The sequence below is a fragment of the Erpetoichthys calabaricus genome, chromosome 10 (genome assembly GCF_900747795.2).
Source record: "Erpetoichthys calabaricus chromosome 10, fErpCal1.3, whole genome shotgun sequence".
Lineage (NCBI taxonomy): Eukaryota > Metazoa > Chordata > Cladistia > Polypteriformes > Polypteridae > Erpetoichthys > Erpetoichthys calabaricus.
In genome coordinates, this window is record NC_041403.2 from 162826002 (window position 1) to 162850229 (window position 24228).

At 41.1% G+C, this 24228-nt stretch overlaps 2 protein-coding genes across 4 annotated transcripts in view; both read right to left on the reverse strand.

Annotated features, from left to right (window-relative positions):
* Positions 1-803: 803 nt before the first annotated feature.
* The window catches only part of LOC127529336 (tyrosine-protein phosphatase non-receptor type substrate 1-like), a 34186-nt gene continuing 10761 nt past the window's right edge, over positions 804-24228 (reverse strand). The window contains exons 2-4 of the mRNA XM_051932475.1: positions 7032-7165; positions 857-1195; positions 804-811 (exon numbers count right to left, since the gene is read on the reverse strand). Coding sequence (XP_051788435.1) covers positions 804-811; positions 857-1195; positions 7032-7092 — 408 coding nt within the window. The 5' untranslated portion in view covers positions 7093-7165. The remainder of the gene's footprint in view (positions 812-856; positions 1196-7031; positions 7166-24228) is intronic.
* LOC114658480 (tyrosine-protein phosphatase non-receptor type substrate 1-like) overlaps positions 16529-24228 on the reverse strand; it is a 38123-nt gene continuing 30423 nt past the window's right edge. For all 3 annotated transcript variants that reach the window (XM_051932662.1, XM_051932661.1, XM_051932663.1), the window contains 2 exons: positions 21769-22056; positions 16529-16996 (listed from right to left, as the gene is read on the reverse strand). In XM_051932662.1, the coding sequence (XP_051788622.1) occupies positions 16731-16996; positions 21769-22056 (554 nt within the window). In that variant the 3' untranslated portion in view covers positions 16529-16730. The remainder of the gene's footprint in view (positions 16997-21768; positions 22057-24228) is intronic.

A 24228-nucleotide genomic window follows, 5' to 3' on the forward strand; every position in this document is an offset into this window, starting at 1 on the left:
TGTGTCTGATGTTATCCCCTGAAGATGTACTACATTACCTTTCTTGTCGCCTGTTAACATTTTACATGTCAGAATTGTTCAACCAATTTGGAATACAATTAATCTTGTCCTATTGCATAGCCCATCACTCATACATAAATTACACAATAACATTACGTTGCATTCTTTTTTCAACAGTAATTCGGCCGGAGGAAAACCAGACCATGTTAATGGTTGTAGATATTCTATGGGATATTATAAGTTGATGTTTCATCTTCCACACCACCACCACCAACTGTTTCAGCAGTCCTTTGATACGCATTTAACCAATTTGCCGTGTAACTGATCGACATTTTTCGTGTTAATTCGTTTGACTTCATCGTTTCTCGGTGCTAGGATTGCCCGTTTACTCATTTCTTCTGTTGATAACCCTTCAGGATGAAAGTCTTCAATAAGATTTCGACATAATAAGTCTTCTTTTATTGGGAACTTAAATTGAGGAAAACGAAAAATTTATAAGAGCTGAGAGCGCAGGAAGTGTGTCTGACAAAAGCATTCAGACGAATGAGAGGTGAGAGAACCGCGGGCGTGGGCCGTTAACCTGAAATGGTTGAGAGGACAGCAGGACTTGAAAAAATCTCTTGGCAATAGTCTCATTTCAAGATTTTCTTTTATAATAGAAAGATAACTATATAATTTATATTTTCATTAATTTATCTTTTATGCAGAATTAATGAAACAATAAAAGGGTGCCAAGTGTGGGGAAGGATTTCTCATTCGCATGGTTTATCAAGGCTATCGAGACCACATTATTCTATCATAATTCAATCAACTTACAATTTTAAAAAAAAAAGAAAAAGTAGAGAATGTATCCCACCTTTTACAGTCAGGGTGACTCCTGGTCCTTCTTTTTCGATTGTGTCCCCCTTTCCATCTTTATACTTAATGCAGTAATACTTTCCTGTGTCATTGATTTTGACGCCTTCTATTATAATGGTGAATTCAATCCCAAGATTCTTCTCTGACCATTTCACTCGAGCGTCATTTCTGTCACCTGCTTTGGGCAGGCGCGACAAGATGTGTGTGCGTTGGCTACCCTCACCTTTGTACCATCTCACCAAGTCCCATGAAGTTCTTGGTTGCATGCTGCAGTATAAAATGGCGTTGCTTCCCTCCACAGCTTCCACTGGATATTTCGGCTGAAAGATGCCTAACGCTGTAACATGAGGAGGAAAAGAGTGTTTAAGTGTTAATTGCAAAAATGATTAAAATTTGATTTGAGTAAATGTAGAGAAAAGCCAAGCAAAATGACACCTTTTATTGGCTAACTAAAAAAGATTACAAAATGCAAGCTTTCGAGGCAACTCAGGCCCCTTCTTCAGGCAAGCTGTAATCAATTACATCTACATTACATCTTGCTGAAGGCACCATAAATCCTCACTGCAGACAACTGAAGATGAATTAAACTGTTGAAGGGTGACCGCCAGGCCCCTACAGTAACAAACTGAGGGGCCTTCCAGCAGGAGGCGATAGTCAGTTTGGCTGTCAGGGTACAACAGAGGAGCTTTGCAAGAAAGAAAAAAAGGAAGACTGTAGGTGACATACATATGTCCAAAAATGAAAAGACATGAGGGTAGTGAGAGAGCATGTGGAGAAAATAACCATATCTATTATATAATACCTTTCTTTCTATCTATCTATCTATCTATCTATCTATCTATCTATCTATCTATCTATCTATCTATCTATCTATCTATCTATCTATCTATCTATCTATCTATCTATCTATCTATCTATCTATCTATCTATCTATCAGAAGCCATTAAGTACCACGATGCCCCACTGGCTGTGGGGTTTGGACAGAGAGTTTATAAATTTGCTCGCTTTACCTCTCCCTATCTCAATGTCACACCATTGCCATGAAGAGCACAACTCAGCAGCCATATTGAGACAGGCATGCGGCCTGTTCTGAAGAAAGCTGACCAACTAAAGACATTTGAAGTAACTACAAGTCTGTGTGTCACCTGAAACTACACATCAACATTTATCAGGTTGTATGGTTGCCAGGATTCACTTGTACTTTGCATATTGTTATTATTTTATGAATATTATCAATAATACATTATTTAAATTGTAACTTAACTCTTGCTTGTCTTTTACTACACCTAATTGCCTGAGGTTATAAATGTAGAAGGGAAGGTGAGGAGAAGTTCTATGGTACAACACCTTGTAAACAGTGGTAAGTCTGTGAGATTTGAGTCATTCTGACAAAGGCTACACATTAATAATACAAAAGGGGAAAGTAGAGGAATAGAGAGCTCTACCAAGACAAAACAGCCACACTGCCTGCCATTTCTTCCAGAAGGAGTCTCACCTAACTGGAGCACAGCAATATAAATCAGAGGAGCTAATTGTATTATTCAGATGCAAGAACTATAGCTTTGTAATCCCAGTAAAGTCCTTTATTACTACCGTCCATACATTTCATCAGCTATTGCTGCGTAAACAATGTAAATATTTTCAAATTGCAAAAAAATGACAGGACATTATTTGTCAGATCTGAGCCCATTCTATGACTTTGCTGAGATCTCCACTGAAACTCAAGAGGAGACCCTTGTGAGAACAAAAGGCAACGTTGCCATTTTATTTCTTTCCGACCTAATTGTTGTCGAGGAGAAACCAAAAAGATATGAAGGAGATCTCTTGTTTGATTTTTTATTCCGATTGGAAACAACTATGGAAAACTGTCACCCCTTCATGGGAAAAAAAAAAAAGTGTTGTTCTGCCCAATGAAAGACATCCAAGACACACCAATGATGTTCTCATTGATATGTGTAGTTTGCTTGAAGGTTTGAGGTGTAAAATGCGACCAAACTAACTGGAAATTGAAACAAAGCAACAAATCCTTCCCCGATTTGGAACAAAGAAACTGACCAGAAACTAGAATTGTGAGAAAACCTTAAATCAGGGGTCTCAAACTCCTGGAAGACCACCGTGGCTGCAGGTTTTCATTCTAACCCTTTTCTTAACTTGTGACCTGTTTTTGCTGCTAATTAACTCCTTTTGAATTCATTTTAATTTACTTGCTCTTGATGACTCAGACCCCTTGATCATTTCTTTTTCCTTAATTTGCTGCCCAACTATAATGAGATACAAAATGAGCCAAAACAGGACCAGCAACTCTGTTCATTATACAATATCTGAAAATAAAGAAAGATGAAGGTCTCAAGAATGTTGATCTGCTCAGGTCCACAAAACATTTTACCAGCACTCTTAGAAAAGACAAATTCGGAAATGTCTGCTGTTGCACAACGAGAGCAGCAACACGCCATGGAGTTAAAGAACGAGTTTAATTAACAATGAGAATTGGCGCCTAATTAAGTAATTGGTTGGAGTTTGTGGCCCTGACTGAGTTGGTCTTCTGTTGGCTCACACACTGCACATTTCATTTATATTTGAGTATCATTTAAGGAAAGAAATGAAGTAATTCAGAGGAGTGATGAAGAAATTCAGGGAAAAAACAAGTCTCTCTATAATAATTAAAATCTTGTGAAGAGAGACGAGACGTGATTTTGTCAGAGAGACACTTTCATGTCTCATGAGATGAGACTTTGTGCCAAAAGATTTAACCACGCCTGGGGCCAGAAATAAAAGACAAAGAGTAGATGATAAAGTAGAACGTCGTAAAGAATTCAAAAACGTTGGCGCAATACACATGCAGAGCAGGTTAGAGATAACGAATGTACGAAAATTCGAAAGTCTTAAAAAAATGATAGTGAAGATCAGCATTAGCACAAACAAATGGAAATTATTACTCAGTGAAAAAACAGAACAGCAAAAAGAGACAAAATATATTGTTTGGATTTAAACGTTTAGTCAGAGACTTGTAGATCGTCTAATTCGTGTTGCCATCATGGAAAAGTAGTTTTCCTTCCCAATGAAGAGGCGTATCCGCGAGAATTAAAAGATTTGTTGTTTGTTGAAAGTGAAATCCCGCAAGAGAAAATTTCAAGCCCCGCGAGACAAGACTTTATGCAAAGAGATCTGGAAAAGATCCTGCTAACATCTAAAACATTTACAACTATGCACACAGTTCAATCATTTCTATGAATGCTATTGTCAGACACATTCTTGTAGAGAGAAAGAAACAATTTTAATTCATGGGCACTTATATGTTGCATTGTCACAATGTAATTCCAAACACGGAATCAAAATTCAATGCGATATTGACAAAAAGGTAAAAGCGAACAGAGATTGAATATATGGACATAGGTGATATGATAGAAGGATGTAGATATTGTTTGGCTTTAAACCTTAAGTCAGAGACTTGTCTAATTTGTGTTGCCATCAGGGAAAAGTAGTGTTACTACCCAATAAAGAGGCGTATCCGCGAGAATTAAAAGATTTCTTGTTTGATGAAAGTGAAATCCACATACGCGAGTGGCAGAGACGTGAAGTTGCACAGGCAGGGAGGTTTGCAAGCGAAGTGATCAGGGAGCGAATCCCCCTAGTCAATTAAAATGAATGGAAATGGAGTTAATTAGCAGCAAAAACAAGTCAATAATTAAGAAAAGGGTTAAGAATGAAAACCTGTAGCCACTGCGGCCCTCCAGGACCGGAATTTGAGAACCCTGCCATAAATTAACAATCTGACCAGACCTCTTTATCAGGACATGCCCACCACACAAGAGGAGCAATAAGAAAACTGTCCGGGCTTACCTCTTTGAGGGGCACATATATTGCTTAAATAATTAGGAACAAACATTCCCTCAAAGTAATTTCTGGAGGCTTTCAATGCAGTTATATTATTATTTTAATATTGCACTTGTAGTCATATTTTATAACTTCACATAAACAACAATTGTGTGGGGTGGGGGGTATTAAATATGGTCTTTTAATTAACCATCGCCCCACTGAAACACCGTCCGTGAATTTTATATCGAAAAGAAAGATTTCAAAAAATAAAAAGCTTAGTATTAATACATCAGCAAAAAAAAAATGAAAACATTGAAAAGACAGTATTATTTCAAAAAGAAAATGTAATTTTAGCAATTAAATGAGAATAAAAACTAACCCTAATAGAAAATCTAACGTTGTTGATCCACTCAAAAAACAGTACAACGTTTAATTCTAATTTTGTCTCTATCTGCAACTCACTTCTTGTTCCCAGGAGGAAGCCTAACTGTGGCCGTTTACTCTGATAGGACAGCTTTTCAAACATTCCTCTCCTGCTTTCAAACACAGTGGCACTATACATACATACAGTGCCCATCCACACTGGGCACACTGGGCTTTTTCTTTCTTCTTTCTTTCTTTGATGTGTCGTCGAAGGCATGACTGACATTTACCGGTATCATTCATATTACTATTTACAAAAGTAGGATCGCTATCACTATTGTCGGAATGAACTTCAGTCTCATTGTCAGAAGGGATTTGCTCACAAAGCAAACGGTAAATTTCCTCATAAGACAAACCTCTTCACCGAGCCGTAACCGATGTTATTCAAGGGCGGTGGTGAGCTGCATTGATCATATGGAAATAATAATAATTCTTTGCATTTATATAGCGCTTTTCTCACTACTCAAAGCGCTCAGCAATTGCAGGTTAAGGACCTTGCTGAAGGGCCCAACAGAGCAGAATCCCTTTTGGCATTTACGGGATTCGAACCGGCAACCTTCCGATTGTCAGTGCATATCCCTAGCTTCAGAGCCAATAGGGCTCTAAACAGAAGAAACACTTTTGTAAATACCAAAAATGGCTTCTGTGTATTTCCTGAATGAATACTTAATGATAATCAAACGCTTACTCATCCAAATTATTAGATGCACCAGCGAAATATTCATAAAACCCCAGCAGTAACTACAGTAGCGTCAGACTTCCACTCAAGATGTAAACATGTGACCGAAACGCGGCCCAGTACTTTTACTGCCATCTAGCGGGTCACAGCTAAACGCAGGCATGTGGTTTGTACGGAATGCAGCCACCCGTGAAGTGCACAGTAAATAATATACTATATATATATATATACTTTTTAAAAAACACACTTATATCAAGTTAAAAGTGTTTAATAATTAAAAAATAAGTCACTCATACATCACTATCCAAATAAAAGGTGGGCGCTTTTGCTAAGATTTTAAAAAGTGTTTTTTGAATGTTGAATGATGAAAAGCACTCACGCTTTTATTTTACGAGTGATGTATGAGAGACTTATTTTTTTACTTTTTAGTGCACTCTTTAACTTAATATAAGCGTGGTTTTTAAAAAGTATTTTTTATATATATATTATTTTAAATGTTTTAGTCTTGGGTTTGTTTTAGTTCTATCTGTTACTAGCGCCATCTATTGCTGAAATCTTGAACTATTCTTCATATGAAAATTTCATTTCTTAATTAACATGGATTAATTGATCAATTATTGAAACTGATTACTGATTCTTGTATTGTCGTCGGGAGTGAGTAAGAGTGCAGAATTTCAAATCATTTGGACAACAGGAAGTGGGTTAAATATCAATTACAAAATTTGTACCAGGCAACAAACAGGTGAAGTTAATATAAAGCGTGGTAATAAAATAACAATAAAAAAACAAATGTGGCGAGCAGAACTAAGCACCACCCATATATAGGTGCTATAGGCCATCACCCTTTAAAGAGTTAGTGAGCCTGAAAGATCAAGATGATTTCACCCCTAAACGTTTTGGACTCTCCCTTAAAAAGATTCAATCCACTGTCACGTCATTCATCCTTTTAGTGTTCTACCAGCTCTGTACTGCTAGTTCAGCATCTACTCGAAAGCCAGAAACTCACATTTGTATTTAATGCAACAGCAAAGCATCCATCCATCCAAATCTGCCCTGATTTGCTGCTGCTTGACCTCTTCTCGGTAGCTTCGGCTCTCAGATGTTCCATCCTAAACAGCAAAACTGAATTTTAAAGAGCCAAGAAGCAGCAGTTTTCAGGCTTACAGTTGCCATTGCCTCACTTTCTGTCACCTTCTCTCACACTCTCATCCGCAGCGCAGGTCGGTTACGGCTCACGTAGCGTCACTTACTGTACCTTGAGAATCACAGACGAGCGTGGAGATGAGGCAGGTCACCACTACGCCGAGGGTCGACATGGCTGGACAAGTGAAGGAGCACAAAATGAGTATAAAAGTAATATATTAGCATATGAAAATATATTCCTTAAACCTAGTGACACTTCTTATTGGCTAACTAGAAAGATTTACAAAATGCAAGCGTTCGAGGCAACTCGGGCTCCTTCTTCAGGCAAGATATCCTTAAACCTAGGAAGAGAAAGTGGAGAGCATAAGAAAAAAAAATAATCTCGATCAACTCAGAGATTATCAAGCATTAAAAAGGAAATTCAAAAGAGCCACAGTCATAGGAGGAAGCCTGTCACCCGCCGTGACGTCCAGCTGTAATCTCATTTCCACATCGGAGATTCAGAGTGTAACGCCCCTTGATTTGCAGGCAACAGTTTTTATAACTTCATGAGATGTTTGATTCTTCTTTTTTTCTTAAATTGTTGCTGCCTAATGCCTGCAGGACAGGAACAATGTAAACCCCTAATAAGAATAAAAAAGATTGTTTTATATACAGTGGATTCAGAAAATACTCGGACCCCTTCACTTTTTTTTTCCACAACCTAGTGGCTAAAATCGTTTATGTTCATTTTGCCACATCAAGCAACACTTGAGGAATAAAAAAATTAAGAAAAGAGATCTCCTTAACATCTTTTTGGCTTCTCCTCAACAACAATAAGATCATAAAGAAGTTGTTCTCCTGCTTCTCAGATTTGTTCTCCTGAAAACTTCACCCCGGTACTCTCAGAAGGGTCTCCTCTTGAGTTTCAGCTGTGAAGTTACACAAAGGGCTCAGATTGTCCAAATAATTTTTTCAAAGGGCCCAAAGTATTCAAAGTATTTGCATTGTGTGCTCAGTAATATACAGTGAGATGGTAGTAAATAAAACACGTTACTAGGATTACAAAGCTGTAGTCCTTGCTTCTGAATAATACGATTAGTTACCCCAGCATTTCTCAACCTTTAAGTATTTGCGACCCGAGTTTTCATAACAGTTTTAATCGCAACCCCCCCCCCCCCCCCCCCCCCAACGTTTTTTTGAAAGGAGCCCACTAATACCAATTAGTTCTTTTTTATTTAATGATATATCACAGGGGGCGGCACGGTGGCGCAGTGGGTAGCGCTGCTGCCTCGCAGTTGGGAGATCTGGGGACCTGGGTTCGCGTCCCGGGTCCGCCCTGCGTGGAGTTTGCATGTTCTCCCCGTGTCTGCGTGGGTTTCCTCCCACAGTCCAAAGACATGCAGGTTAGGTGGATTGGCGATTCTAAATTGGCCCTAGTGTGTGCTTGCTGTGTGGGTGTGTTTGTGTGTGTCCTGCGGTGGGTTGGCACCCTGCCCAGGATTGGTTCCCTGCCTTGTGCCCTGTGTTGGCTGGGATTGGCTCCAGCAGACCCCCGTGACCCAGTGTTCGGATTCAGCGGGTTGGAAAATGGATGGATGGATGGATGGATATATCACAGATGCATATTATATTATACCTACTTAACTTTTATCGACATTTATCTAACTCTATATTTATTTTTCTAGCATCAGAATGTAGTTTAAGTTAATTTGTTTTGGTTTCAATCGATGTATTTTTCATATTTTTGATTCTTGCTTTCTTTTTTTCACATCTTTGTGCCCCCCCTTTTTGTTACTTCGCACCCTCCTAGGGGGGCCCACCCCACAGATTGAGAACCTCTGAGTTGCTCTGATTTAAATTGCTGTGCTACAATTAGGCCAGACTCATTTGGAAAGAAAAGGCAGACGGTGTAGCATAGTGGTTAAGACTTTGGGCGTCAAGCACTGAGGTTGTGAATTCAAATCCCACTACTGACACCAAGGAGTGACCATGAGCTAGTCACTTACCTTTATTAACCGTTAAACTGGTTAATGGATGCCAAATTCTTTTTTGCAACACTTTTTAAGGAAATGCCACAATTCACCGAGAAAAAGCGAAATTTTAACGGCACACATATTTTTTTCATGCAAAGAGCATCACAATTACTGCAAAACTGTTCATGTTACACACTGCCAATGAACTGTAAAAACTATAAAAAAAAAACTACTGGAACAATCTATTATTACTTGTACAAGGTGCAACTGACGCCATTGATGAAATTCAGTAAATCACCGAGCCAACTGCGCTTGAACTGGCTGCACACAGAGGCCAACGCTGATGTTTGCAGGCCAGTCTAGTGCAGCAGCCGAATCCCAGGGACAGTGATGCTGATTCTCTAGGGGGCGGCAGTGAGCTGCTCAGAGAAAGTACGGCATTGACTGATCAGCTCTGGAGTGCTGGCAAAATGCACTGGGAACCGACTGTAGTGGATTAAGGGTTAAGTAGCACCTCAATTCAAATCCCACTACTGACACCAGTGAGTGACCATGAGCAAGTCACTTCATCTGCCTGTGCTCCAATTGGAAAAGTAAAGTAAATGTAACCCTGTCAAATGTTGTAAGTCAACTGGATAAAGGCATCAGTCTAATACGAATTCTTGAAAGAGGTGAAAGCAACACTAGAAAGAGATTTCGCAGAATAACGCCATGCTTTTCAAACCAAATTCTCAGTTTTGACTCCTTTTACCTCAGGTGTATCTCACTTCTTCTTTTGGTCTAAGCCTAAGGAAGTTTAGTAGAAACATCGGTGACAAAGCTGATTCATAAATGGAGCAGAAATGAGAATCTCTTTTAAGTTTCATGAGGAATCAAAGATCAACCTTTGAGAAGTAATATTTTCCTACGGGGCACCCCAGAATAACAAAGTAAAAACAGGATTTAGGAGTTTTGGCACATTTAATACATATAAAATAATGGGGGGAAAAAACGGAAATGTTACATTGATGCAAGTATTCTAAATTGTCCATAGAAGGTCCACCAATTGAGTAGAAACTAAGATGTGCGGTCGGCTATACGATTATTTTGTGCAGACGTTTCTTCATAATACCAAGGTAATTTCTACTGCCAGTATGCTAACAATTACTGCAGACCTGATTTACAGATGTACAGTAACGGGGATTGTGGAAGAGAAGTGAAGAACAGAGTGCAGGCAGGGTGGAATGGGTAGAGAAGAGTGTCAGGAGTGATTTGTGATGGACGAATACCAGCAAGAGTGAAAAGGAAGGTCTACAGGATGGTAGTGAGACCAGCTGTGTTATATGGGCTGGAGACGGTGGCACAGGAGACAGAGCTGGAGGTGGCAGAGTTAAAGATGTTAAGATTTGCATTGAGTGTGACAAGGATGGACAGGATTAGAAATGAGGACATTAGAGGGTCAGCTCAGGTTGGTAGACAAAGTCAGAGAGGCGAGATTGCGTTGGTTTGGACATGTGCAGAGGAGAGATGAGGGGTATATTGGGAGAAGGGTACTAAGGATAGAGCTGCCAGGCAAGAGAAAAAGAGGAAGGCCTAAGAGAAGGTTTATGGATGTGGAATAAGAGGAACATGCAGGTGATGGGTGTAATGGAGCAAGATGGAGAGGACAGGAAGAGATGGAAACAGATGATATGCTGTGGTGACCCCTAATGGGAGCAGCTGAAAGAAGAAGAAGAAGAAGTTTCAGCAAGAACACCAAGGGTGGACATCTCCGTCCTTCACTACAAACTGTTAAATGAGTTGCCTCTGATGTGTACTTTCACTTGAGAATCACATCTGGCCCCCACAAGACTACTGTAATACCATCTAAGTTAACCGGAAAAATCACAGACGTTTGAGATAGCAGCTTTGGACCTTACCAAGATGATTTTCTTATTCTCATTTACAAAAGATAATTAAAGGCTGAAGAGCCCAGAGGCAGTTAATCAGAAAGAAGGTTAGAAGGGAATACTAGGATGTCGTCAACATAAAAATGAAATTTTCAAACTATGTGGCCAAATAATTGAGCTCAGTGGAAGCGAGCAAAAGGTAAACAAAAGAGGACCTAGAAGAGAGCCTTGTGGGACACCTGGTGAACCTAGAGCATCGAAGGACTTAGAATAGAATAGGAATGAATAGGTAAGATGTCAGTAGGGTAGGACCTGAACACGGTGTAACCACATGGGAGCACCACAAAGCCCCCAAGCCTCAGACACAATATCACCCAACAAATACCCGGGTTCAAATAAAGGGTTTTTATTTGTCACAAGGACTGTCATAATGAACAGAACCGATGTTAACACAATTGTAGAATATAATAACAGTGCTCTTACTCCTTGTGCTTCTTCTGATGAGTGCTGCCTTCTAACGCCATGATGTAAGGCAGAGGGCTCCTTTTCAGCCAGACTCTGGACACTTCCGGTGTTTGGATAAGGTCTGGAGGAGGATGTCAGGATGATGTTTCATGAAATTGGGATGGTCCATTCCTGCACCAGGTGGACTCCAATTCCTAGCATGCTTTGCTATATGGGAGTAGCAACATAGGAGCACTGCCCTCTGTCATATTGAGGGAGTTTGCATTCTAATAAAGCTATCTCCCCCGTCACTTCCATTCTGGTGAAGGACAATCCCACCTGACACTTACAAAGATTAAGGCAGCATCACACATTTCATGGTGAGATGAGAAATGGGAGAGTTTTTTAATGTTATGATTAATTGTATCCAATGCAGCACTGAGATCAACAAGATCAGAGTCACCAGATCGGAGAAGGTCATTCGTACAACCTGACCAGAAAGACTCCTACAGATTGTCACTAGACATTTGTGCCTGCAAGTCAAAGGCCACGACTTTCTCAAGAACTTTTGAAAGCGAAAGGAAGGGTGGAGATGACAGGTCTGTAATTTCTAAGAATTGCAGAATTAAGGAAGAGTTTTTTTGAGAGTAGGGGTGACCACAGCAGTTTCAAAAAATGAAAGAAAGAGGAAACCAAGCCAAAAATATAGCAGCCGCTTATAACACTAGGAATAAGAGTCATAAGGATAGAAGGACAAGCTCTAAGCAGTGATATTGGTGTTGGAGCAAGTGAACTGGTGGAGACGACGGAGTTCATCATCAACTTTTGAATGTGCACAGTGGAAGGAAAGAGAATTAATGTGATGACAGCCAAACAAAATGTCAGATGAAGGGCAAAATGGTAGTTGTCCATATGAGGGTAGGGATCTGCACTGGCAATCGGAAGGTTGCCGGTTCGAATCCCATAAATGCAAAAAAGAGACTCTGCTCCGTTGGGCACTTGAGCAAGGCCCTTAACCTGCAATTGCTGAGCGCTTTGATTAGTGAGAAAAGCGCTATATAAATGCAAAGAATTATTATTAATTATATATCATGAATTTTATAAAAATAAAATCAAAGAAACTTATTACACAACTGGAGAGAACCTCCGATGTATTTACAGAGTGGCAGCGACCATTGGGTGAAGAATGATGAATGAGTGCAAGGACCTTAGTGCTCGTAACGTTTGCTGTGTGTATTTGATTTTTCTTTTTATTCTTTTGGTGTCTTTTTTCTTGGAAGAAACTTCAGCCTCTTTTTTTATTGGATTGTCACAATTCCAGTGGCGGACTGTGCATTTCACACCTAGGCCTTCAGTAGTGCTCCGTCTGAATCAACCCGCCCCTCAAAAACTAATTTATGGTTATAAAAACCATCTTAATATGCAGAAATACAGTATAAAGAGCCATTGCATGGCAGATAGATAACTCCTGTAGCCACAACAAATGCCTTTATTGAACAGACAAACCAGGGGTGAACAAGTTCCTTTCTACTGCAGCTACAGCTCGTGACACACATAAAAAACATCAATAACATCAATAATAACTCATAAACTTGCAACATTATTTAGGAAAATCGTAACATTTTACTCACCAAAAATTCAGATTATTTGTTAACAAAATCCATCCTCCTCTCTTTCCTCAAAAACAGTTCAATTACTCTGTCGTACAGATTATCCGCGCACTTCAGTTCCATCATGAAGTCCCTTTCTATCGCCATCGAAGCTAATGCTGAAAGTCAAACCTGCCCTGTCGTATTTCTGGCGTAAGTTTTAATTCGCTTTAGGGCTGAAAATGTCCGCTCGACAGAAGCAGTGGACACGGGAATGCTCACCGCCAAACATACCAATGTGTACAGCTGCCCAATGATGCTCTCATTCAGATTTTTATATTACACCATCCTATCCAATCAACGGGTCTGAATACGGTGACGTTGCCATACGCCTGCTAGAGGGCCCTAGTGAAACCATCTCAAAATCTGATTGGTTGAAGCAACAGTTTAACATTTATTTTGTGTTAGAGGGCCTGCAGAACGGATTGTGAAGGCCTCCTGGCAGACTTCTTTGACTTTGACCCTGCCTGGCAACAAATGATGGCTGAAATGTGATTGGTTAAATGCTTTAATATGAAAAATACATGTCTGGAAGCAGCACAGCCATCGGAAAAGCTATGAAAGGAAGCGGACAAACTATTTGGAATTATTTAATAAGTATTCATGGACAAAATATAATTAACATTAGTTTGTGATTCAGATATTTTTTTAGCCCAGCAGAGAAGGCCTTGAAGGCCCTGATGGCCCGCCACTGCACAATTCCAACGTTGGACCGCCTTCAGCTTTCTGATACAGTCAGTCTGGGTCTCCATTACATCCTGCAGCATCTCAACAACCCAGGGACCTACGTGAGGATTCTGCTTCTGGATTTCAAATCGGAATTTAACACAATCATCCCTGAACTCCTCCGCTCCACACCCACCCTGCTTTCCGTCCCTGACCAAACCTATCAGTTGCAGGACTGCTTCCAGAGAACCGATTGGGAGGTTTTCTATCACCAAGACTTGGAGAACCACACTACGGCAGTCCTGGATTACATCAGGTTCTGCATGGACAACGTCACCAGGGACAGACGCATAAGGATTTATCCTAACAGGAAGCCCTGGATGATGAGGGATGTCCAGAGTCTGCTGAAAGCTAGGAATACTGCTTTCAGGTCTGGGGATGGGGCTCTTTACAGTGTAGCCAGAGCGAACCTGAAGAGAGGCATCCGAGAGGCCAAGGTAGCATACAGAAGGAGGATAGAAGACCATCTGAGGAGTAACTACACCAGGCAGGTGTGGCAGGGTGTCCAGCACATCACCGGCTACAAATCCAGCAACTCCTTGGCCGCTGAGGGAGACGTTTCTCTGGCAGAGGAGCTGAACATCTTCTTTGCCCGCTTTGAGGTGACACCAACAGCAGCTCCATCACAACAGCCTGTTCACAACAGCAATATACTCACAGTGGAAGAGTGTGAGGTGAGGCGGGTGATGAGGAAGGTGAACCCAAGGAAGGCTGCAGGACCCGACGGTGTGGCTGGATGGGTGCTGAAAGACTGTGCAGATCAACTGGCCGGAATCTTCACCAGGATTTTCAAACAGTCCCTGTCCCAGGCCACTGTCCCATCCTGCCTCAAGTCCTCAGTCATTGTTCCGCTACCGAAAAAATCCAACACGAACAGTCTGAATGATTTTCGCCCAGTGGCACTCACATCTGTCATCATGAAGTGCTTTGAGAAACTGGTGCGGGGTCATATCATCGCCTGCCTGCCAGCAGACCTGGACCCATTTCAATTTGCTTACAAAGCAAAGAGGATGCTGAGGCCACAGCCCTTCATGCTGCCCTGACCCACCTGGAGCAGCAGGGGAGTTACACCAGACTGCTTTTTGTAGACTTCAGCTCGGCATTTAACACCATCCTCCCACAACGACTGGTGTCCAAACTGGCAGATCTGGGACTTCCATCACTCACCTGCAGTTGGATACTGGACTTCCTGTCGGGTCGCTCCCAGAGGGTCAGGCTGGGTCTCCACACATCCACTGCTCTCAGCCTCAACACCGGGACGCCGCAGGGTTGTGTGCTCAGCCCACTCCTCTACACCCTCTATACATATGACTGTGTCCCCACTCACCATAGCAACAAGATTATAAAGTTCGTGGATGACACGACGGTGGTCGGACTCATCTCGGGCAAGGAGGGTGAGCTGGCATACAGAGACGAGGTGGAGCGACTGTCAGAGTGGTGCACAGTCAATAACCTGCTCCTCAACACCAAAAAAACAAAGGAGCTTGTTATTGACTTTAGGAAAAACAAAACTGACATCCAGCCACTCATCATTGGCGGGGCCTGTGTGGAGAGGGTCCCGGTGTTCAGGTTTCTGGGTATGGAGCTGGAGGATGACCTGACCTGGAGCGCCAACACCAAGGAGCTGCTAAAGAAGGCGCAGCAGAGACTGTATTTTCTGAGAATTCTCAGAAAGAACCATCTCCCAAAAAATCTGCTGCTTGCTTTTTATCACTGTTCCATCGAGAGTGTGCTCACGTACGGACTGTGTGTGTGGTACGGCAGCTGCACTTCCTCAGAAAAGAAAGTGCTCCACAGGGTCGTCAGGACAGCGGAGAGAACAATTGGTTGTACCCTCCCCACTCTGGAACAAATCTACACGTCCCGATGCCGAAAAAAAGCAATTGACATTTCACAGGACTCATCACATCCCGGTCATTGCCTCTGCCAGCTTTTGCCATCGGGCAAGAGATACAGAGCTATAAAAACTAGGACAAACCGCCTTAAAAACAGCTTTTATCCGAAAGCAATCATGGCCCTGAACTCAGAATAAAACTGCTCTATATCATTCTACCAATGTGCAAAATAGACCTTAAGTCAACAAGTGCAATTTGTATATTTATTACTCTTCGGTTTGTTATTATTTTCTCTCTTCTTGTCTTTTTGTCTTTTTAACTCTTATTCCTCACACTGAGTCAATTGCACCTTCAATTTCGTTGTTCCTTTGTAAAAGTGACAATGACAATAAAGATCTATCTATCTATCTATCTATCTATCTATCTATCTATCTATCTATCTATCTATCTATCTATCTATCTATCTATCTATCTATCTATCTATCTATCTATCTATTTATTATATAGTGCCTTTCATATCTATCTAAAGATCTATCTATCTATCTATCTATCTATCTATCTATCTATCTATCTATCTATCTATCTATCTATCTATCTATCTATCTATCTATCTATCTATCTATCTATCTATCTATCTATCTATCTATCTATCTATCTATCTAATACCGATTTCCTGACAAATAGGAAACATCCAATGAAACTGGGGAAACTCACCTCTTGCTCCTGCGCAATCTGCACCGCTGCCCACCCTGGGATGTGAGGTCTCCCTACTGCTATTCTCCCTAAATACTAACAATGACTGCACCTCTGAGGACCCCTCTGTGTTATGAACTATGTTATTAGCTCTGTGTTATGAACTAATTGTACTCCTCTTCTTCTCCTTGTGGGTTTTTATAACATTTCAGAGACCAATGTAAATGGTGCATCACCGTCACCTACTGAGCTGGAGTGTGAAGTAGAGACCTGGGAAGCACACCCTACCTTTGGGCTGGTTGTTGGTGAAAGTTTTAAAAAAAAAACTCAAATAATACATTTTTTAAAAAATTAAGTAAGCATTTCGATACACTATATTGCCAACACTGTCCTAATATACAGTACTTTCCATTGTAAAAATATCCTCCTGTTCCATAGATGAAAAAGACGTCTCTTTTGCTCCTCAGATGCAGCACACTCCAGTAATATATGCTTTACTGTTCCAGTATAAATACATTTTCTACATACAAAAGCTAGTCAAGTGACTCTTAAATATTCTTCTGATGTCCTTTCACACATACAAGTCAAGGCCTCAGCTTAGGTGGTGGTCTCCTTCTGGGGTAACGACGCTTGGCCCACTCTCAACAGTGAGCATGATAACCGGCGTGACACTGCAGCACGGCTCCCGAGGAAATCTGTGCCAAGGCAATTGTAATATGGCAGGTGGTGCTGAACGCACCATCAATGTCACCCTGGGCCTTCTCACAGCATGCTGGGATCTTGTTTCTCCCAAGGGTCCAGGAGACCAGGATGTCTTCAGGATAAAAGCCATCGACTCGGCATGAATACTTGCCCAATAAGCTGTTCCTTGTATCAGGGCTTCCTTGAATTTGTAAACGTGGCATCACTTGGAAAAAACAAAAATGAAAAGAATATCAGTCATCTTGTTCTAAGTTTAAAAAATATGAATAACTTTGAGTAACGTAATTTATAAATTAAATCTAAGATGTTTCTGCACTGCATAATGCTCTCGGTCTTTAGCAATATGTTTGTTCTGTTATGAGTGTTTTGAAATAATGACCTGTGATGTCAACACACCTGATGTGCTGTGTGTTAAACTTTAATGACAGGTTGACTTTTCTGGGGTTGCTAATTGGCTGGAAGGTCGCAGGTTCGAATCCCATAAATGCCAGAAGTGATTCCTCTCCTTTGGGCCCTTGAGCAAAGCCCTTAAACCAGCAACTGCTTCATCCTGGGAGTGACGCTAATCAGCCCTGCCCTGCACTCCAGCCACCGTTAAAATAAACTTCACACTGTTCCAGTGTGGTGCTGAAGTGCCACCCATTGCACGGCAGCACTCGGGTCCCAATCCGGGTGGTCCGTTGTGTAGTGGGTGTGGTGACACGCTGTATTAGTGCATGTTCCCAACCTCACTGACCAGTCTGATACAAACTTGAACCAACATTGATGGAGTGACATTGCAAATCATTGAGAAAGGGGAGCACATGGGCTAAGGGAGACAGAGTAGCTCTTTCTAGTGATTTATCTGTCCGACATCTTTATCCAAGAGTAGATGTCCCCCATGGCTTTGATTGCGTAGTAGTGAAACAGGACAGTGAGGCTGGGCCCTGCCTGGCTCCCCACTCCTGACGTCACGCTTCCCCCCTCCCCTCAGCCCGCAGCCTCTGTCTCGGATTAGTGTGAATATATTGCTCCTGCCAGCGAACTATGATTCTTAGCATGATGAGAGAACTTGCAAAATCAACTGGAATGTTCAAGTAAATTGAAGAATAAAAAACGATCGAAATCCGTTAAGTCATTCTCTCATTTGTTGCTAAGTACTAGGGTGTTGTACCGTGTTAGCCATTATGAATGTAGAGAAAAGCCAAGCAAAATGACACCTTTTATTGGCTAACTAAAAAGATTACAATATGCAAGCTTTCGAGGCAACTCAGGCCCTTCTTCAGGCAAGATGTAATACAGAGACTGAAGTTCCCTATGTTTATATACACACTCTAGGATAAGAAACAACATTGGAAAATCTTTAAATGAGAAATTTTAAATGTAAAAAATTAATAGATTCATTCAGGCTAGGGTTAATTTAACAAAAGAGAAAAGAACAATGTATTGTCAAAATCTCTGGATAAGATAACTGTCCAATAAAGTATTTTGAAGTTTGTAATGAGTTTTTTCAAAACAATGTGGGTCTGTAGTCGGGTTGTCCGTCATTCTGAGAGATGTAAACAATCCTCATACCTGGCCATAAGACCCATGTCTCTATTCAATCCATGTTGTAATGTATTAAATTTTAGCATGAGTTTAACTTCCCATTCTTTTCTCTCTTGCTGTGTTTTGAAGTTGCCCATAAGCACTGTGACTTTAAAGTCCCTCTCACAGTGTCCATGGCTGTTGAAGTGGGCCGCTACAGGAACATCTGTGTTGCCATGTTTAATGTAGAACCTGTGTAAATGTATTCTCTGGCAGAGTGTTTGTCCAGTTTCTCCCACATAGAGTGCAGTGTCAGGACATTTCATGCAGAAAATTAGGTAGACTACATTAGATGATCTGCAGGAAAATGATCCCTTTATGTGATGTTCAAGTCGGCAGTGTGGTATAACTATATGGTCTGGATCATAGATGTGGGCACATGTTTTGCATCTTTTCTGTAGGCATGGAGATGTGCCATTTTCTGTTGGTTCACTTAGGGAGCTTCGGACAATTAGTTGTTGAAGGTTTGGTGGTTGTCTGTATGCCAGGAGGGGAGGTTCAGGAAAGACGTCTCTTTTGCTCCTCAGATGCAGCACACTCCAGTAATATATGTTTTACTGTTCCAGTATAAATACATTTTCTACATACAAAGGCTAGTCAAGTGACTCAGTGTTTGGTCATTGTTTAGTACTGGCTGAAGTTCTTTTATAATTTTTCAAAGTGTTTCAAGATGTGGGTTGTAGGTGACAACAAGGGGGATGCGGTTCTTGTTGTCTTTGTTTTTATATTCCAGAAGGTTGTCTCTGGGTATGGCAGTAGCTCTTCTTATTTGAGTGTCTGTTTGTTTTGGGGGTGTAACCTTGTCTGATGAAATCTTGTCTGAGCTCCTGCAGTTGTTGATCCCGGTCTGTCAGGTCTGAGCAAATACGATTGTACCGTATTGCTTGGCTGAAAATAATGGAGTGCCTTATATGCTTGGGGTGGAAGCTATCACTTTTCAGGTAGGTCCTTCTGTCTGTCGGTTTGTGAAAAACAGAAGTTACAAGGGTGTTGTCTTTCAGTTGAATGGTGGTGTCAAGGAAGCTGACTTCTGTTTTTGAGTAATTCAGCTTCAGCTTTATGTTGGGGTGAAAACAATTCTATTCATTATGAAAATGGAGGAGGTCCTTCTCACTGGCAGTCCAGATTATGAAGATGTCATCTATGTAACGGAGATACAACATTGGTTTTACGATGCACATTGACATGAAATCTTCCTCCAATTTTGCCATAAAAAGATTTGCATAGTGAGGTGCAAACCGACAGCCTATTGCAGTCCCCATTTGTTGCAAGTAGCAATCTTGTCCAAAAGAGAATAGATTATGTGTCAGAGTGAATTTTATCATTTCTATTACTGACTTTGTGGGTAAATCATGTTTTGGAGTTGCTAACTGGCCAGTCTGTTGCAAACTTGAACCAACATTGATGGAGTGATTTCGGATGAAATTTCAAATCATTAGTTCGCCATTAAGAGGGAGACAGAGCAGCTCCTTACAGTTACTTACTGTATCTATACTGCCAAAAGCATTGGGATGCCCCCCCCCCCTCCAAATCATTGAATTCAGGGATTCCAATCATTTCCATGGTCACAGGTGTATCAAATCAAGCCCCTAGTCATGAAGACAGCTTCTACAAACATTTGTGAAAGAACCCGACGGAACACCTTTGGAATGAATTACAGTGGAGATTGTGAGCCAACATCAGTGCCTGACCTCACAAATGCTCTCCTGGTCACAAATTTCCATAAATGCACTCCTAGATTGATAGATGGATACTTTATTAATCCCAAGGGGAAATTCACCTTGTAGAAAGCCTTCCCAGAAGAGCCGAAGCTTTTGTAGCTGCAAATGGTGGGCCAACTCCATATTAAAGCCTATGTATTAAGAATGGGATATCATTAAAGTTCACGTGTGTGTAAAGGCAGGCGTCCCAATCCTTTTGGCAATATACCTACCACATTTCAGGTACAATTGGTGACATTTCTTCTGTTTTACTTATTGCACAGGCAGATGAAGTGACTTGGTCGTGGTCACAGAGTGGTGTCACTAGTGGGATTTGAGTCCACAGACTCAGGATTTGAAGTGCAAAGCGTTAACCACTACACCACATGGCTGCTACCGGTGTCTACCTTCACAACTGATAGTTAAACTGCACCCATGAATTTTTTACATACTCCGTCTGAGACGAGTTGAAATGAGTCAACGTAGACCTTAGTGTTCACATTTGCAGTGCACTATTGGAATGCATTTCAGAATGCAATGCAGTAATTAAATGCATTGCATTTGTCATTCCAACAGATGGCACTGTTCTGATTAATTTTTATATTTTTTTTTTTTAGCACTTTTTAAGCCTAAAAGTTCATCTTTTGATTTGATATGCTTTGTGAAATTATCTTTTTGCATGACCCTTTGGGGTATCAGAGCGAAGGGTCAGCCATTGTACAGTCGCCCCTATCTTTTCAACTGTTCTGGGGTTTTCATACCCAGAGAATCCATTTTTGATGTTTATGTTTTGTTTGGGTAGTTCATTTTATGGTTGTTAATTTAATAACGTTATTTTCAATGCCATTTCACTCCCATTTGGGGCATTCGGAGAGCCTTGTGTTACCCTTTGACTCACTCATGCACCCATCATGCACTGGGAGTATGAGTTGATGACGTCAACTAGAGTGACAGTATACTGTATTAGGTCACTCCTCATAAGCCCCAAACTGTCCTGGCGATCACATGCAATTCTCTCTTTGTTATTTTGGTATTAGATCCCAACATAAATTAAAACTTTGAATTTTGGTTTTGCATTATGAGTTTTGTCAATCGATTCCTTTGATTTTTCTTTGACTACGTTATTCTCCCGGTCCTTCCATTCAAACCTTTTACATTCTCCATTAGAGATAGTACAGGTGCCATTTGGTATGGGATTTGTGAATGCAGTGCTGAGGTTTGTGATGCGCCATCTGTTGGAGAAGAGACGCAGCAACCGGATGAGCACCTTGGCACACAGACACTTGTCCTTTTCGTTTTTTTGTTAAGGTGGAATGTAAAACAGAGTCAGAATTTACACATACTAAGGATGGCACATAAATTGGTGTCCCTCATTTAAGGTGTCACGGTGACAGAGTGGTTAACACCAGATCCAGAACCTTCAGTGTCCGGATGTTGTCCATGTGGATCTCACAAATGTTTTCCCAGTGTCTGAGAGGGCTTTATTGTTTTTTCCAGGGACGTCTGGTTTTCCACCCACTTCTACAAAAGGTGAGCAATTAAAAATATCGTTGGTGATTTCAAACTGGCAGAACAAGTTTGTGCGTGTGTGAGTGTGAATGGGCCCTGTGATGGACTGTTGGACCCTGCATTGGATTAAAGATTTGTTTAGAATGTTACGCTACGTTACGTGATGTGATGTGATGCACCAACATCTTTACCCTCTGCATACCTGTAATGACCGAGCTCAGGTTGAACACTTCAGACATCCTCTGTTCTTCATTTTTGCCCTGCACACATTGGACGGCTGATCGGATGTCACCTTTCTCAGTCTGCAGAGTCAGACGACTTGTGTGCCGGGTACCAGTACCGGCAATAGTAAAGTGGTCCTGAGGAATGGCCTCGCCGTTTTTCATCCACATGAATGTACCATCATTGTAGTTGTTGGCTTCACACTGTAACTCTACAACTTCGCCCACATTCACTCGACCAGGGGGACCAATAATGGTGACATTCCTTGCTGAAAAAAAAATGTGAGGATAATGTCACAGAGTTGACATAATGTTGTTAAGCCAAGTGTGAACAAGGTGACAGACGAAAGACATTTTACAGGTACACAAGACCTGATAGGATCTTCCACTACTTCCTCTCTCGTGCTGTAGGCCGTTTTTCTAAGCAAATGTGCTGGCTTTGCTAAAGGAACTAAAGCAGTTTAGTAATAACTCAGACCTTGTAGGAGGCCTTTTATAACTACATGTTATGCTTCCTAAAGACAATGAATGAAACAACAAGAAATAAAAAAATGAGGCCGACTGGCAATCTAAGATTTTCTTTTCTCTTTGTAAGAGACGGCGGGCAGCTCAGCCCGGCCAGGATACCCCTGAGATGAAAAAATGGAGGAAGGCAGCTGTTTTAGGACACTGCCTCCTCCAAGACTCTAGATGGCAGCTTCCCTGGACTGCAGCGGTGCCCCAGATTCCCGCAGGGCACTATGGGACATGGAGTTCGGCAACACAGCCCTGCTGGGTACCGTAGGGAAGATGGTGGGAAACGAAGTTCTCATCTAGCCCAGAAGTACTAGTGGATCAACTTAGTGGATCATGAGGACTTGCCTTCTCCATCTGAACCGGAAGTGCTGGCCAGTCACGTGGATGGAAGAGCAGAAGCACATCCGGGTCGGGCACTATTTAAAGGACTACTGTGAACCCAGCAGGTGAGCCAGAGTCGGGAGGAGGTGGACAAAGCTTGCTGGGAGGTGGTAAGGAGAAAGAGAGAGAAGAAATTTTGTACTAATTGTGTTTATTTGATTGTCTATTGTGGCTGTGGTGCTTGTGGGGGCACTGTACAAGAAGAAAAGTTCATTAAAAATACTTCTTGGTGCTTTTACCCCGTGTCCTGCATGTCTGTCTGTTGGATTTAAGGGTCTGACAGTCACCCCTAGCGTCCACATCGTATATAAATGTTTGTAAACCTGTCCATCCATTCATTTTCTAAATCCGCTTTTTCAGAGTGGGGTCACAGGGACGTTTATTATTTATAACTAGGGGGCTCTGACCCCCTGCTCGCTGCACTCACCAACCCCTGTTATGCACTAGCCACTTCGCTGCTCTGCCGCTCACATATGAAGAAGCGGATGTACAATTTAAACAAATTTTTATTTTCATGGGAATTGTTATATATGCATAATAGAACTAACAATTTTACATTACAGTGAGTAATTAACCACAGTAAGGAATAGTAAAACATAATCAATTGAAAGAAAATGATGTTTCATGTTGCGTTAGAGGTATTCGTTGCATTATACATTTTTGTGCTGTTTGGCTTTGAAATTAACACACCAATGCTTTTTAAACTTACACTTTTACTGTAAAACTTCAGGAAAAACAATATTTGGAATTAACTTTTCGTCAGTATTGTACTGAATTTTGATTCCGTGTTTGGAGTTACATCATGACAATGCAACGTATAACTGCCCGTGAGTGAATGTCGTTTCTTTCTCTCTAATAAATAAATGACTTTTTTGAATGTTTGTGCCTCTAATTTATTAATTGTCTTAGCAAAAGCTATTCAAATGGGAAACTGTAAACATTTTAATACGAATGGCATATCAAGATCTCCTTTGGTGTCTGATGTTATCCCCTGAAGATGTACTACATTATCTTTCTTGTCGCCTGTTAAAATTTTACATGTCAGAATTCTTCAACCAATTTGGAATACAATTAACCTTGTCCTATTGCATAGCCCATCACTCAGACATAAATTACACAATAACATTACGATACATTCTTTTTTCAACAGTAATTCGGCCGGACGATGCTAATGGTTAAAGATATTCTATGGGATATTATAAGTTGATGTGTTCATCTTCCACACCATCACCACCAACTGTTTCAGCGGAGAATATTGATACGCATTTAACCAATTTGCCGTGTAACTGATCGACATTTTTCGTGTTAATTCATTTGACTTCATCATTTCTCGGTGCTAGGATTGCCCGTGTACTCATTTGTTCTGTTGATAACTCTTCAGGATGAAAGTCTTTAATAAGATTTGGACATAATAAGTCTTCTTTTATTGGGAACTTAAATTGAAGAAAAAGAAAAAATTTATAAGAGATGAGAGCGCAGGAACTGCGTCTGACAAAAGCATTCAGACGAATGAGAGGTGAGAGAACCACGGGCGTGGGCCGTTA